The 15,851-nt window shown below is 38.4% G+C and overlaps 2 protein-coding genes across 2 annotated transcripts; both read right to left on the bottom strand.

Annotated features, from left to right (window-relative positions):
- Positions 1 to 883: 883 nt before the first annotated feature.
- LOC113697097 (ruBisCO large subunit-binding protein subunit beta, chloroplastic) lies at positions 884 to 5,662 on the bottom strand. The gene is made up of 15 exons (XM_027216560.2): positions 5,488 to 5,662; positions 4,568 to 4,825; positions 4,345 to 4,470; positions 3,904 to 4,041; positions 3,701 to 3,796; positions 3,317 to 3,559; positions 2,985 to 3,219; positions 2,707 to 2,876; positions 2,543 to 2,620; positions 2,309 to 2,380; positions 2,100 to 2,204; positions 1,851 to 1,943; positions 1,571 to 1,663; positions 1,305 to 1,428; positions 884 to 1,178 (listed from the first exon to the last, which is right to left on the bottom strand). The coding sequence occupies exons 2-15, from the start codon at positions 4,808 to 4,810 to the stop codon at positions 1,165 to 1,167; spliced, it is 1,830 nt and encodes a 609-aa protein (XP_027072361.1). The 5' UTR covers positions 4,811 to 4,825; positions 5,488 to 5,662; the 3' UTR covers positions 884 to 1,164.
- A 4,566-nt stretch (positions 5,663 to 10,228) lies between these two features.
- LOC113697084 (probable serine/threonine-protein kinase PBL16) lies at positions 10,229 to 15,077 on the bottom strand. The gene is made up of 6 exons (XM_027216542.2): positions 14,437 to 15,077; positions 13,109 to 13,413; positions 12,879 to 13,014; positions 11,862 to 11,998; positions 11,160 to 11,283; positions 10,229 to 10,909 (listed from the first exon to the last, which is right to left on the bottom strand). The coding sequence occupies exons 1-6, from the start codon at positions 14,507 to 14,509 to the stop codon at positions 10,509 to 10,511; spliced, it is 1,176 nt and encodes a 391-aa protein (XP_027072343.1). The 5' UTR covers positions 14,510 to 15,077; the 3' UTR covers positions 10,229 to 10,508.
- Positions 15,078 to 15,851: the final 774 nt, after the last annotated feature.

The raw sequence follows: 15,851 nt of genomic DNA, 5'->3' as shown, positions 1-15,851 counted from the left end.
AAAGCTTCCCTTTTCTCTCTAGTCTCCACAACCAACCCATTAAAAAAAAAAAAAAAATTTTTCCACCGAGAAGAGAGAGCCCACCCACCACGCTCTCCGGTCCGGTCTTCACCTTTTTTTTTTTCCCCTTTGGATAGGACGCCTATTAACCAGCCCGCAAAATTAAGACAGTAAACAAGTCGAATCAAATAAAATTTTAACCCAATCGAATTGAACCTTAATTTACTTTTATCGAACTCAAACGCAAACTCAAGCTCGTGCACGAGGTTGACAATTTCAAACTCGAGTTCGAAAAAATAAAAATAATTATTTTAAAAAAATTAAAATAATATTTTTTAATAAATAATAAAATATTTATATTTATATATATATATTCGAACTTACAAGTCAGCTTGCAAATCAATTAACTTAATATTTTCAATATTTTCAACTCCAACTCAAGCTTGGGCTAGTAGCATGAGTTGGCTGAACAAATATGATGGATTGGAGGTCAAATAGATGTGGCTGTGATCAATGTTATTTGGATGAAAATAGCTATGCAAAATTAAAATTTAAAATTCAATTTTTACACACATATCATAAATCACAAATCGAACGGTAACAGTATATACACTGCCGGTGTACAGACACGCACTAGCAAATTCAAGCATCGCTGTGCCGTGCCCAATAGCAGCACACTAATGGCAATAAGGAATTAGGCCGCACGGGTCTGGAAATATATTTATCAGCACAAACATTAAACATACGGCCACCGAATTACTAACATCTCATTCCTGATGATAATAGCGCTGCACCGCGTGGCAGACACTGTATAATTCGAAAATCAAAGGGAATGGAATGTATTACCATTACCACAAGACAAGTAAAATAGTAACAGTAGTAGTAGTATCAATCAAATGTTTTCACCACTCAAATCAAGAATGCAATCCATACATTGAATTTCAACAGATGCCGCATCCCATCCCGGTAGGCCTCCAGGATATTAACTTCCTCGTTCAAACAATTAAAACTCAATTTACAAAAAATAAAATTTCACTTGCACTAATTACCATCAGTACTTGTGGGTGGGGGGGACTGAGAGGCAGGATTAAACTGCCTTGTGCACCACCAACCAACCAACCTCCTCCTCCTCCTCCTAAGGCTGCACCTCGGCATATTACCTACTTAGTAGCCGTATCCTGGCATAGAAAAAAAAACCCACGACGGGATTTCAATGCCTCATCTATACATCATCTGTTCAAATAAATTCAATATATATATACATATGCATATACAGAGAGAGAGAGAGAGAGCACAGCAGGTACCTGAATTATCCATCGGGTTTCCAGCAGCAACTGGTTCAGGCTCTTTAATTTCAACTACTACACAATCTGACATCAAAAATGTCTTTGCAACAGATGCTGCATGCTCTATGCAACATCTAACCACCTGAAACATAACAACAAGTATACAAACTATTACACCCCAAAAATACTACTGACATCAACACCTTAAAATCATATCAATCTTCTATATGGTACTACTTTTATGATCATTTCCCATAAGCAGGGGGTGGTAAGGAGGAATGTACCTTGGTCGGATCAATTATTCCGGCGGCCATCAAGTCTTCATAATTTCCTGTCGCAGCATTATATCCATATTTAAGGTTGTCACTGGACAGTACCTGAAACAAGCAATCAAAAAGAAATCCGCAAATTCATGATTTCCAACTCACTCAGAACAAGCATCGACAGAGTCAGTCACCATCTATATCACCTAACTAGCTGATAATATGAAAGGAAAAAAAAAATTGAAGCAACAACATATTTCATGTCATTTTTTTTTCTTCCCCAAGTTACGCTACAACATACCTTCTCGCTGACGACGCTTCCGTTAACACCAGCATTTTTAGCAATCAACTTCAAGGGGTAACTCAAAGCTCTCTTTACTATGTCTGCTCCAACCTGTAATCAAAGCAAACATCTTTCTTTCACCAACAACATCAAACCATTCATTTGTGCTAGAAAAACCCAAAAAAGCCAATCACAACGGAATAATTTTCAAAGTGACCTATCACCAACATGCACAAGTATTCAACCCCAGCACACATTTACATTTACCTTCTCTTCATCATTATCTAGAGTCTCCTTAATAGCATCAACCTTAGAAGCAAGCCTCAGAAGAGCGCATCCACCCCCAACAACTATACCTTCCTCAACAGCGGCCTACAAGTCAAACAAAAAAGATTATTCGGTACAAGCTACAACAATACAGCTAGCATCCCAAGGAATAAAAAGCTTCCCAGCAAATGACTCTGCTAGCAGCTTACCTTTGTTGCATTTAGAGCATCTTCAACTCTAAGTTTCTTCTCTTTCAACTCAGTTTCCGTTTGTGCACCAACCTTCCAAAAAACATTAAATCAGTAACAAATTTCCGCATAATTATTATTATTATTATTCCAACCTGTAACTTGAAAAGGTGTATATATAGATATATATTCAGGAAGTCTTTCTTTCTCCCAAGCGGGGTTCAACAAGTGCAGACGATTCCACAGAAAAATTACCTGAATCACAGCAACCCCTCCTGATAATTTTGCAATTCTTTCATTTAGCTTTTCCTTCTCATATTCTTGTTCTGCAGCCTGTATGGGGTAAAAAAAAAAATCACAATAATCATTACTGACTGATTAACCAAAAAGACAACACACTAAGCATGAAAGGTACCCACATCTATGAGGTTTCTAATCTGTGCAACACGCTTGTTTACGGCTTCCTGAGTGCTCCCATCACCAACAATTGTTGTTGCATCCTTAGTAAGCACCACCTTAGCAGCATGCCCCAACACTTCCTTATCAGCCTTGTCCAAGGTAAGCCCAACCTCTTCCCTAATCACAGTTCCTGAATGTCAAACGAAGAAGTCTATTAACTATCAAATCGATGATGAGGTACAGAAAATCATTAAAAAAAAAATGGTGTTGGAACAAAGAAGAATGCCGACAAGATTACCTCCAGTCAGAATTGCAATGTCATCAAGATACTGGCTTTTTCGTTCACCAAATCCAGGAGCTTTCAAAGCAGCAACTTTCAGTGCCCCCCTAAGCCTGTTCACCACAAGTGTGGCCAAAGCTTCTTGCTCAATATCTTCAGCTATAATCAACACTGGAAAACCACTTCTAATGGCATCTTCCAAGATGTTAACAAGATCCCTTGCATTCGTTATTTTCTTTTCAACCAATAGCAACTACAGAAACAAAATTAACAGATGAAAATAACATATCGAGTTTCAGAAACATCACATACATATCAATCACCAATATACAGATTTAAAAAGATGATACCTTGCAGTTATCATACTCAACAGCCATCTTTTCACTGTCAGTGACAAAGTAAGGCGATATGTAACCGCGGTCAAATTGCATTCCTTCAACAACTCTAAGACTATTTTCAGAACTTTTTCCCTCCTCAAGCGTCACAACACCCTTCCGACCAACTTTGCTCAAAGCTTCAGCTATCATGTTTCCCACTTCAAAGTTGTTCCCGGCACTTACTGTAGCCACATCAGCTAACTCACTATCTTCAACCTGCAGATTTTTTCCACATTCAAGCAGGTAACGCACACTGAACACCATAATACATCTCATGTCTCAACAAGAATAAAAATGCTACATAAAGGTGACGTTAAAACAATCAAAATGATTTTCAGTTATAAATCGCACTATTACCTCTTTCGACATTTTCTTGAGCTCAGACACCAAGACCTTTGCTGTTTTGTCAATGCCACGCGTAATCAGGACAGGGTTGGAACCAGCTGCCACCACCTTACACATAGAATATCAGGAACGTGTCACTCGGCTGAAATCATTAAAATTCCGCACTAGGGAAAGAATATACAAGATCGTGCAGGATGTTAATGACCAAAACACACCTTGACACCTTCAGCAATTAGACCTTGTGCAAGAACAACAGATGTTGTCGTTCCATCTCCAGCCAAGTCATTGGTCTTGGCAGCTGCTTGTCTCACCAATTTAGCACCAATATTCTCTACCGGGTCCTCCAACTCTACCTGAAAGAATATATTGGAAAAGAAATTTATAAAGATTGAACTTCATCATCCATGGGAAACAAGAAACTCAAAAATTAATTTCATGCCAATTAGTTGCAAACTCTGCGCTACTAAAACACATAGAAAAGATATTAGAGGACCCAAACTGCATCCTAAGCCGCTGTATTTAAAAACTTCAAAATTTTGGCACAGAAGAATAGAGACAAAGGAAATACGCACAAGAAACATTGTAACTGGTGACCATATGCCATTGGTAATGAAGGGAAAGATTAGAACTTGAAAAATTGCAAGTTTTTGCTCTACCTCTCTGGCCACAGTAACACCATCATTCACAATTTTTGGGGCACCATACTTGCTCTCGAGAACAACATTTCTACCCTTTGGACCAAGGGTGACCCCAACTAATTCCGAAAGTTTGTTTACACCAATCTGCCGACAAAACAATAATTAATTAGAAAATATGACATAAGAACGAGAACAAGTAGAAAGCAGAAAACTTTTTTTTGACACAAAAAAAAAACCCCACCTGCAGCTTCTTAATGGCTGAGCCATCCTTATTGAAATACAGCTCTTTGGCAGAAGCTGTAATCTGGGAAGAGCGTGCTTTGCGTAGCACAACATTTCTTTGCCTGCCAAACGAAGAGGATGATATGCAAGCGAAAGATGATAACTTGTTAGAAGAAGCTGCGAGTTTATTATTGTCGATGACGCAGGTGGAGGGAGCAGCCAAGGAACCGACTGAGGACATGCCAGCAAAAGTTGATGCCATTCCTTGACCCGGAACCTGACAGGAAACAACATTTTAGATATCAAGCATCCGAAAGAAATCTGGAATCGGATTGTTCGTTAGTTTAGTAATCAGGCACTGGCAAGCAAGTTAGCAAGTCCGACTATTTGACCGATTTGATTGCCACCGCAATGCAATTCTCAAACACAAATTTTTGTGTTCTGAATCCGGTATATGACAAAGCTAGCAAAATGGATTAGCATCTGTAATTAGGTGGAGCTATAAAACCCAAAAAGTAAATTGCCACTAGCAACGAGGAGCAATATGAGAATAAAGAACAAGTACTAGTGACAGTATTTTGGACAAGAAACAAGGGGCCTGAAAGCAAAAGAAATTAGAGGAAGATAACTGAAAGGCACAAAGTAGTAAGTAGTAGTATTACTAGTTTTTCCCATGTTGAATTAATAACTAAGAACCATTATACATACTTATGCAGCAGAAAAGGAAAAGGAAAAAAAAAATCATGGTGTACTGTAGAGCAGGTAGACAGCAGCAGATATATTATGCATAAGAATGATAAAAGACTCGAGCTTTCATCCATCCAAATCCCAATGCCCAAATATGTAATTAGAGAAACAAAGAAAGAGACCATTTCAGAAAGAAAATAAAGACACACAGACAACAAGGAGGTAGCGATAGAGAAAAAGGGTGAAACTTACACTAACAGAGAAAAAGGAGAGACGGCGGGGCGAGGAAAATATTGGGGCCTTTTGGGTCTGCTCTGGGGTTTAGAGATTGCAGGAGAGAAGGGAAGACTGGAAGGGGAAGGGGGTTTATCTCTTTCCTTTGCCTGTCTATCACTGTGTCGGTGGGTAGTGAGGCTCACCAACGCGGCAGCAGCTACCCAAATAGACACAATAAATAAATAATAGGACCCCAAGCAATAAATAAAAGAAAGAGGATAGGAGAGTGGGAGTATGAAAGAAAAGCAAGAGTGAAGGGTTTAGGATATACGGTCGAGTTGGGTCTTGAATCTTCCGCTAAATTACAAGGGAGTATTTTCTTGGTTTCATTTCATCAATTTGGCTCTTGTCCTTGCAGCATCTTTACCAGAACACTCTGGAACTTTTCTCATCTGCCCCCGGCTGTCTTTTGCATTTTCTGCTCCGAGTCCCATTGCTGTAGACATTCATCCACCTCTACTCGCAATCGAGTCACTCGAATTAAATTCGAATTGATTAAATTGAACTCGAATTTAAAAATATTAAATTTATTAATTTACAAGTCTATTTGCGAGGTCGAGTATATATATATATATATAATTATTTTTATTTTAATAATAAAATTATTTTTTTAATATTTTATTATTTATTATTTTTTCGAGTTCGAGCTCTACTCAAATTTGAATTAATTTCGAACTTAATAAAATTAAGTCAAGACTCGACTCGACTTGGTTCGTTTGCAGTCCTAACCTACCCAATTTGCTCTTCAATTTAATCCTCCTTTTGTTGGCTTCGAAGGTTAGCTAGCATCAATTCTTTTTTCCTTTGTCGTGTTTTGTTAATTTTTGGGTGCTGCACAATTACTCCAGTTGTGTTTTGGAAAAAAATATATATATAGGTTAAAAATAACTTTTTATTAAATGTTACATGCTAGCAACTATTAAATTATTCTGCTTACTCAATTCATAAATGTATATGTTAGTGACTATTCCGTCCAAATTCGGCTAACCTAATGAGATGAGTTACACTGGTTGTCTTGGAAAAAACTGGCTCTGGACAGGCCTAAAGGAGGCTTGGGATTCAAAGATATAGAGGCCTTTAACAAGGCCTTGTTGGGGAAACAGCTGTGGAGATTATTAACCAAGCCAAACCTTCTTGTTAGCAAAGTTCTCAGAGCTAAGTATTTCCCCAAGGTATCAATATTCAGGTGTAAAGCACAACAAAATGCCTCGTGGATTTGGAAAGGGCTGCTAGGAGCCAGAAGTTTCATAGAAGAAGGCGTGATCCGGAAGATTGGGAATGGGAGAAGCACAAACATCTGGGAGCATAAATGGATCCCAGGAACAACCTCTGGTAAGCCTACTACCCCAAGGCCTGGTGTCAACTCAATGAAAATGGTGCAGGAGCTTATCAGGCATAAGTGTTGGGACAGAAACACCATTTTCAGAATTTTTAACCAGAACGATGCACAGAGAATATTGAGCATTCCTATAAGTCTAATAGGCAAGGAAGATAGTTTTTTCTGGCAACATAATGGGGGAGGCTGTTATTCTGTCAAATCTAGATACAATTTTCTCATGAAGGAAAAGGGTAGGTCTGAGAGGGGAAAACCCAAAGAAACAGGTCCAAGCATAGGGGAAGGGAGCCAACAAATGAGGCAGATGTGGAATACCCTTTGGAAGTTAAACATAAAGCATAAGATTAAACTGTTTATTTGGAAGTGCATTACAGGGGCTTTGCCAGTTAGAGAAGCAATTTTTAGAAGGACAGGAATGGGTGATCCGTTTTGTAGAGCCTGTGGGGAGCACCAGGAGACAGTGGAACATCTCCTTTTAAGCTGTTCAAACACTTCAGACGTATGGAAGATGGCCCCAATTCAATGGGATGGAGTAAGAGATCAGCAAGGAGAGTTTAAACGTTGGTGGTGTAAGATATCAGAGGCAAAGGCAAGACCAGATGGATTACAGCATATCGGACTGACGGCAAACATTTTGTGGCAAGTGTGGAAGGAAAGAAACAAACAACTCTTCGAAGGCCAAAATAGAAGCCATCCAGTGAGGACAATAAACAAGGCTCAGAAGGAGTGGATAGAGCATGAGGAGATAAGGAAAGCCAAGGACAGAATGAGCACAGGAGAAACAGTTTCTACTCAGTCAACGCACAATCAGGAAAATGAGGATGAGGAGTCCATAGTTCTACAAGTGGTGTCAACTAGTCGACAAAGGCAATTGTCAATGGGAATTGGAGTTATAGCTGAGACCTTTCAGCACACAAGGGTTGCAGAATGGGCACTAAGGGAGAGATCTCTAGGAATCAAGCTTCTTGATGATGCAGCAGCAGTTAAACTGGTCTTGTGTAAAGCTTTGGAGCAGCACTGGGACAAAATCAAAATTCTGCTCCAGAACAAAGAGTTATTAAGACAGTTAATGAATCCGAGCTCTCGAGACAGTTGTCTAACAACTCTGACTGATGATATTACCGAATTACAGAAAATGTTTCGTATGTGCTCCTTTGAGGTAGCAAAGGAAAATGCTATGACAGTATGTAAAAGTTTAAGTTCTTATGCCTTAGGCATTGTTGTGGATGAGGAATGGTATTTTCCTCAGTGCAATTGAGCACTTGTTGTTAAGTCTCTCGAGCCGTTGCTCGCATATGTATATTTTCTTTTAGTCAATGCAAAATCTTATCGTTTCGTAAAAAAAAAAAATAATGAGATGAGTTACAAGTGTACCACACAGGTTAAACACGAATAGGTAAATTCATCTAAAAATCTTAAATAGCTATTTAGCTATGCAAACAAAATATTGTTTTAGCCATTCAATTATTTTTTGTTCAAGTTGGCCACTCAACTCACCAAAATAGTATAATTTCTAATCTTTCATTCAATCTTGCCATTAGATTTATTATTATTTTCATTTAATTTTAATAATCTTCAAAATAATTCACCAAAACTTCAGTATATAATTTAAATTTTTTTGTCAAAACTTATGAATCAAAATATATCAAAGAAACTCTTATATATTCTAAATTTTGTTTTTTTATTAATTGAAAAATCTAAAAAACCTTAAAAATTGTGGAAAACATTGAGAACATAATTAAAGGTTTTGAGAAATGCACAATCTCTTTTATACCTAGATCAGCTAATGTAGAAAGTCATAGGTTAGCACATTTTACAACAAAACTAATTAATGACATAAATTGGGAAAACAACTTCCCAACTTGGCTAGTAAAAGCAGCCAACAATTGACTGGAGGACACCCTCCAAGGCAGCCAAGCTGGTCTCACTAAGGATTAGTACACCCGAGATCCAATGTTCGAGTTTTGTCACAAAAATAGGGAATAACCCAATAACCCGAATAAGGGTTGGGCCTGAAGTGGGGCCAAATCCTTTTTTTTGACCAAAAAAAAAAATTTGACCGGAGGACTGAGGCCCCTTTTTATAATTAACCCTTGTATTTTCAAGTGTTAATATATACAATGATATTAACGTTTATTGAAAAAAAAGAAGACCAACAGGGGTTGGTCCGAGTAGTAAGCGGTTCGGATTCACTTAAGCAGGTCTCGTGTTCGAGTCCTAGTGTACGCAGACACCCCTGTTGGGAGACTCACCCACCATAGTCAGGTGCGCGACGCGGGTCGGATCCGGATTAGTCGGAGCAAAGCTTCGGATACCGGGCGGGCAACGAAAAAAAAAAAAAAAAAAAGAAGAGAAAAACCAATGCAATTGTAATTGATATATCATTCTGCTAAGTCGAATGGGCGGTTTGAAACAAAAAGATCTTTTGGTAGTAAAAAAAATGTACAATTTGAATAGATCGGGGGCTAATAAATATTTGACGGGATGGGCAATTTGAAACAAAAAGATCTTTTCATAGCAAAAAATGTACAATTTGAATAGATTAATGGCTAATAAATATCTGACAAAATGACCACTCTTATACTGATTTAAGAGTTTAGTGATTATATCGAAACAAAAAAAAATACTTGAATGGCCAAAAGTGTACGATTTGAACAAATAATTTAGTGGCTGTAGGAAGAATCATCAGGCTATTCTCCTCTCAAAATCGCTACGGGCACTGAATGGAAATGCACCCCGATACATTATATCTCCTCCTTCCAATCATATCAAATTTTCATTAGCAACAAAAATACTTGAATGCTACTACTAAACTAAACAACCGTCTGATCACAACTCAACGAATTAACCCTCCTGTCAAAAGCCTATTTAGTTGCTCAAGGATAGAGCTGCAAGCGAGTGGACCCGAGTCGAGTCGAATGTTGACCGAATCGAATCAAGTCTTGATTTAAGGTTGTGTTTGGATTGCATTTTTCTAGATTTTTTGTAGAAAAATTACTTTAGCGATTTGATATATGCGAGATAAAAAGGTGATTTTCAAGGCCTTAGTTTTATCGAACTCGAAATCAAATTTGATGAACTGACAATTTTGAAACTCTAGCTCGAGCTCGAAAAAATAAAAATAATTATTTTATTTTTTAAAAAAGATAAATAAAATAATACTTTTTCTTAATAAATAATAAAATATGAAGAATATATATGTAATTTTATTATTAAAATAAAACATAAATATATATATATATATATATACCCGAGTTCGCGAATCAGCTTGCGAACTAACGAGCTTAATATTTTGAGCTCGAGATTGACTCGACCAACTCGAGCTCGAGCCGAGCTTGACGCGCGAGTGGCTCAATTCGTTTGCGCACCTTCTCAAAGGGATATGCCAAATCACTTCACTTGGTATGCATTTTTTACTCAAATAACCTGCATTACAAGCTACATCAGGTTTTCGTATTGGTACACACTGCAGTCTGCTGCAAAAGCACTAGTCTTACCAACCACAAAACGAGCAGGTGATACGTTAAACCTGCCATCTTATGATTTGAAAACATATAAAACAATTTAAACTAATCTTTGCTTTAAACCTGCATACAACAGTACAATTCTACATGTCAAAAAACTTCTGATTTCAAATTGCAAAACACTATAGCAAAGAATGTCATGTTAGCAGCGTATCTTTCCTCTGGATGCCTCCATCAGAGTTCTCACAAATCACTGTCAAAGTAGGCTTTTCATTTGGAGGAGTTTGCTCCAAATGGTCCTGGAGAGGCTCCAGGGAATCTACAATGTCTCGCATCAAAGGGCGTGCTTTTGGGTTGCGATTTAAGGAGTGATAAGCCAACATAGCTGCCTTGTGAACACCTTTTACTGGATATTCTCCTTCTAATCTTGGATCTACAATGCTAAGCAACTTTTTCTTCTCGCGGAGCAAGGGCACTGCCCAATCAGTCAGGTTCTGCTCCCGGGCTGGTCTACATTTGTCCAAAGATTTTCTACCTGTTAGAAGCTCCAGAAGGACTACCCCGAAGCTGTAAACATCACTTCTGGGAGTCAGATGACCTAATACAAAGTCAGAATCAGGGTATAAGCAACAAAAGGAAGGAGGGAAAAAAAAAAAAAAGAACCCGAGATCTCTCACCAACAATCTAGTAGGAATATCAAATGAAACCAACCAAAACCTGATGATGCTATCCTACAATTACAGCAAGTAGTGATCTCGCTGATTACATTTAAAATGGTGCACTTTCTTTAAAGTACATTGCTGGCAAGCGTCAGATGAGTTCCACCAGGATAGGAATAAGAAACTAACCTGTCATAATATATTCTGGTGCAGCATAACCATACGTGCCCATTATGCGAGTAGAAACATGAGATTTATCGCCAACTGGTCCATCTTTTGCCAGGCCAAAATCAGACAGTTTTGGATTGTAGTCCTGTTTGTAAACACGACAAATTACACTCGTAAGCCAAACCAGTCATTAAGACATCAAAAGGTGAACAAGATTTGTATCATCTTCTTACGAATACTAAATTTTGATGACCCCTTTGAAGCATACATCATCTAATTTCAAACAAATGAGGTCACCAGCTTGGCAGGCCAAAGGAATGCATTCACACAAGCCATTTCGTGATGATTGTGTTTCAGCAATCCTCAATCAGATTATTCTCAAAAGTGGAAAATTATGCGTCCTTGGCTGTAACAATTTCCACGTAAAAAAGCTACTTCTCTGACCTCTACTTGGATAGGGTGGCAGCAATGATAGTCAGCTACCGCAGAATTGGCAAACAAGGACAACCAAAATAACTGACAATGATCCAAATAGTGATCAATCGAGAAGCACCAGATTACATCTTTTTGTTGACTTCTCAAGAAATGAATCAATGCAGTTACATTACTCTATACAATCGGCCTAACTTAGCTGCATCATTACATTTGTATTTTCGCCATCAACAAGCATATGCTTAACTCAAGAAAAGTTGAGAAACAAGTGAAGGTATTTTGATAACTAACCAGATCTAATAGAATATTAGATGTTTTAAAGTCGCGGTAGATGACAGGTTTCTCAGCTTCATGCAGGAAAGCAAGTCCTTTTGCTGCACCAAATGCAATCTTCATTCTAGTAGACCAAGAAAGAGGAAGCAAGACTCCTGTAACAGTAGGAAACTACAATGGGTATTTGAGCAGCAGAATGTGCAGGAAGAGAAATGCAAATCAAAGGAAACTTGAATCAGGCATATCGACTCTGAAACTTTCAAGTACATATTTGAGCAGACAACTTCGTAGAACCTGCTTGTTTAATCACGGCATACTGCTTACCCAAAATGATCAGACAACAGTTGGAGAATTCATTACTCATCATCATGACATCCAGAAAATACTCATCTAAGGATCAATCCTCTCATTTTCTTATTTCCTCCAGAGGCCTGGAGACAGACTGCTGGATATATAAACTTGAGTCATTGAATGCGTTAAATCTATTCTGCTGTAATCGGAACTGTATTAATGAAAAGTTTGTTGCATTAGGGTGTCAGTAACCTAGGACTTTGAAAGTGTTTCAGAATTACGCTAAAATTTCTCTTGAGGTATCAAACGAAGAGAATGTAACCCACAACAAAAAGTCTAAATTAACTCTTTTATTTTTGTATGAATTATCTATATTTAACAATCATTCTCCAAAAACATCATTTTCTTTCAGAAAGGCTATGATATGCCAGGGGAACCAGCACGCTAAAGGAGCACCATATGATTTAATTGGTACCACAATGGGTGGACATACTTTACTTCAAAATGGCTGTGCAACTGAGGCCCTCTCCGATCAATAATCAGGAGTAGCTCACTCAAACTTGAGACTAGTTCCCCTATAACAAGAATGTGGCATTGGGGATATGATATCATAAAGCTACCAAAAGTGATGGCAAAGAAGGCAGGGAGCGTCAATGCACAATAGCATGTCTAAACTTCTTATTCAACATTTTGAAGAATCTTTCCTTCTTTTTGCTTTGGACAAGACTACTATGAAATACTTACTGGAGAATAGATTATTTTCTACACTTCCCCGAGGCATATACTCATACACTAGCACCCTGTGCTCATCTTCGCAGCAGTAGCCAATAAGTTTCACCAAATTTGGATGAGAAAGCTGCCCCAAGAATACGACTTCAGCCTGAAAAGCACAAACCACTCCAATAATTATTGGAAATGTTACTTGCACATATAAAGAGGTAGAGTAAATCACTATTGACAATTTGAAGAGTTACCAGCCATTCCCTGTGACCTTGAAAACTGTTATCCCCATCATGAACCTTAACAGCAACTGGAATTGGCCGAAGTCCTTTCTTTAGATCTTCAGCTATGAAACCTTTGAACACGCTTCCAAATCCACCTCCACCCAGCATGTGATCTTGTCTAAAGTTGTCAGTGATGGTTTTTAGTTCATCGAATGTGAATACAATCAATGGGTTTGCAGATGAACTACGACGCAGGTCTTCTACTTCTTCAGGATTTGATGGTAGCTTTCTGTCATCCTTCCTTACCATTCCTGATGGGCTATCCTTGGAAGACTCTGAAGAGGAGCATGAAAAGACAAATCTGTTTACCAATATGTCCAATACTACAAGGAGAAGTCTTGAGAAAAACTAAAGTGACCTCAACAATACACTTGGAGAAGTGTACAAGCTAAGTTTAAATTGGTGAGTCAGTGTAATAGATAAAACAGAATGCATAATATAACGTTGTACTACATGATGGGGCTAAAACTTGCTGTGTAGAAAAATGGAGCGTGTGCAAGGCGACTGGAACAAATTTAGATGCCTAGAGGTCGTTTTCTTTAACTCATACCAGCAATTCATTTGGACAATAGGCAATTAATATAAGGGCTTTCCTGCGTAAAGGAGGAATTTTGGGGTACAACTATTGGAAAACATGTAATTTGCCTATAAAAGGATATACATCCAGACAAGATTCTTTCCTGGCTCAGTACTTAAATCTTGACTGACCCAAATTTGTTACCATATTGTGGTTGAAATTAGTTGCAAAAAGAGAAAGTGACTGGCATTTGCCATGTTACAAGACCGAAGAAAGAAGACTTCACTTACAAATTTCGACATCCAACTACAGGTACAGTGCAGCAATTTTGGAATACAGGTAACTCTTATGTAGCTAATTTGGGTGAGGAAAGAACGACCAATCCAGACACTGATGAACAAATGGCCATTCTTTAGTTTTTAAATGGGAAGCTGGAACAATTTGAAAAAACCTCTCTTTCTGAAAAGGACCCCAGATCATGGGAAAATAAGAAGATCTGTTGCAAACTAAAAGGATTAGCACCCTGCAACTTTATCAAGAACCTCCACCTTCTCATTCAGAGAACTTTTAGCATATCCTTTATTTCTTCATTATGTCTTTCCAACTCATGTGTCGTTTACTATGAAAAAGAACACACAACTTCCCAACCTAAAGCAGCAAGTGGAAAACCTGAGTTGAAGTATAGGGATCCTGGAAAAGTTTTTCTACATTTTCTAGGAAATATTATAGCTAAAGAACATAATCCAAATATCAGCAACGACGGAGAAGAAGAAAGCCAAACCTGACTTTGCATTAGAAGAAACTCTGTAGATTGAAGGCTCCCACCTTCTGCCAAACCACCAGCAGTTTCCCATATTACGATGTGATGATACACCCACTAAATGCCAAGCAGAAGCCACCACCCAACCACCCAACAAAACGCCGCTCTCCCCTTACTCACTCATGCAAGGAAACAAAACAACAACAACAACAACAACACCCCCTCACCAAAAGTACTCCAGAGTTATTATCAGACCCGCCCCAAAAAATTTTTTTTAAAAAAAAGACAGAACAAAAAAAGCACTAAAACAAACAAGACATCCTCAAAATGAGAAATTAGGAGTAATGGCCAAAAGTTAAGGTCTTGCTGAATGCTGTTTGTGTTTGTGATGACTGTGCAGTGATAATCGTCTCTAGTTATTCCATTTGGGCTGAAGGCAATGATGCTGATGGGGTCTGAATTGTTGAGGTGGGTTGGACTTGGTTGCCTGCCTGGCTTAGGCTAGGTTGATTACTGTATTCTTGTTTTGAAGCCGTTGGTGTGCTGAGTACTTTTCAATTTTCAGTTGGACTCCTCTACTGGGAGTGGGAGGTTAGTGCGCCCCTGCAGCATTTTCCATCCCCACCAATCAATCCTTTTCCATCATTCTCCTCCTACTCTTCTTTTTCTTGCTGTCTCTCTCTCTCTTCTTTTCACTTGTTAGCGTGCGCCCTGTCCCTTTTATCCTCGTTGTCACGCCTCTTTGACTCCCCAAAGTTGCCATCTCTACTGGTACTATTATAGGTACTTTGTACTTTTTAGCATATGCAGCCACCTTACCTGCCATTTCATACTTCTTCTTCTTCTCATGTATTAATCATTAATGATGAGTCTAGGTACACATACCATCTTCTCATGTATTAGGTAATTGTAGTAATAGTTTCCATTATTACTGCTATTCAAGGGGCCATCTTTAAATAGCTCTGCAGGTGCATGAACATGCTACCATTATTTAGGGATGTAAAGTTGGAGGACATCTTCTTCGAAAGTCTCTAAAGATTATCAAGCATGTCAAAGATTTGACCACTTGAGAATGTGACAAAGGGCGTCCCTGGAGTCTTCTGGCAAGTTGAAATTGCAAAACATTTTTTTATGTTTTTCTTAAATCAAAACTTTTGGGACACCTCTTGGTTGAATTGACAGCGCTCAAGATTCACACCCCTGATCTGCTATGAACAGGGGGAAACAAGCCCAGAAACCTGTTAAATTTCACTGGCATGTTTAAATATTTAATATGACCATGTGTAGCGTTGACTAGCGTCTGGTGTGATGTTTACCCTGAACCTGGAGGGACAAAGATTGATACTTTGATTGATTAATGGTCCATTATCTCTTTGATAATATATACCCTTTCCTGCAGTAACAAGTATTGTGTGTGCACTGGATTGATTGGTTGC

This window comes from Coffea arabica, chromosome 1e (genome assembly GCF_036785885.1).
Source record: "Coffea arabica cultivar ET-39 chromosome 1e, Coffea Arabica ET-39 HiFi, whole genome shotgun sequence".
NCBI lineage: Eukaryota > Viridiplantae > Streptophyta > Magnoliopsida > Gentianales > Rubiaceae > Coffea > Coffea arabica.
This window is presented reverse-complemented; position numbering and strand designations above follow the sequence as displayed.

Coding starts and splice junctions, on each gene's coding strand:
- LOC113697084 (XM_027216542.2), bottom strand. CDS start 14,509: ATGGGAAACTGCTGGTGGTTTGGCAGAAGGTGGGAGCCTTCAATCTAC. Junction 11,999..12,878: donor AGAAAATAATCTATTCTCCA/GTAAGTATTTCA, acceptor CTACTGTTACAG/GAGTCTTGCTTCCTCTTTCT. Junction 10,910..11,159: donor ACCAGAATATATTATGACAG/GTTAGTTTCTTA, acceptor ACTTTGTATTAG/GTCATCTGACTCCCAGAAGT.
- LOC113697097 (XM_027216560.2), bottom strand. CDS start 4,810: ATGGCATCAACTTTTGCTGGCATGTCCTCAGTCGGTTCCTTGGCTGCT. Junction 3,797..3,903: donor TAATTGCTGAAGGTGTCAAG/GTGTGTTTTGGT, acceptor TCTATGTGTAAG/GTGGTGGCAGCTGGTTCCAA. Junction 2,205..2,308: donor ATGCTCTAAATGCAACAAAG/GTAAGCTGCTAG, acceptor TTTGACTTGTAG/GCCGCTGTTGAGGAAGGTAT.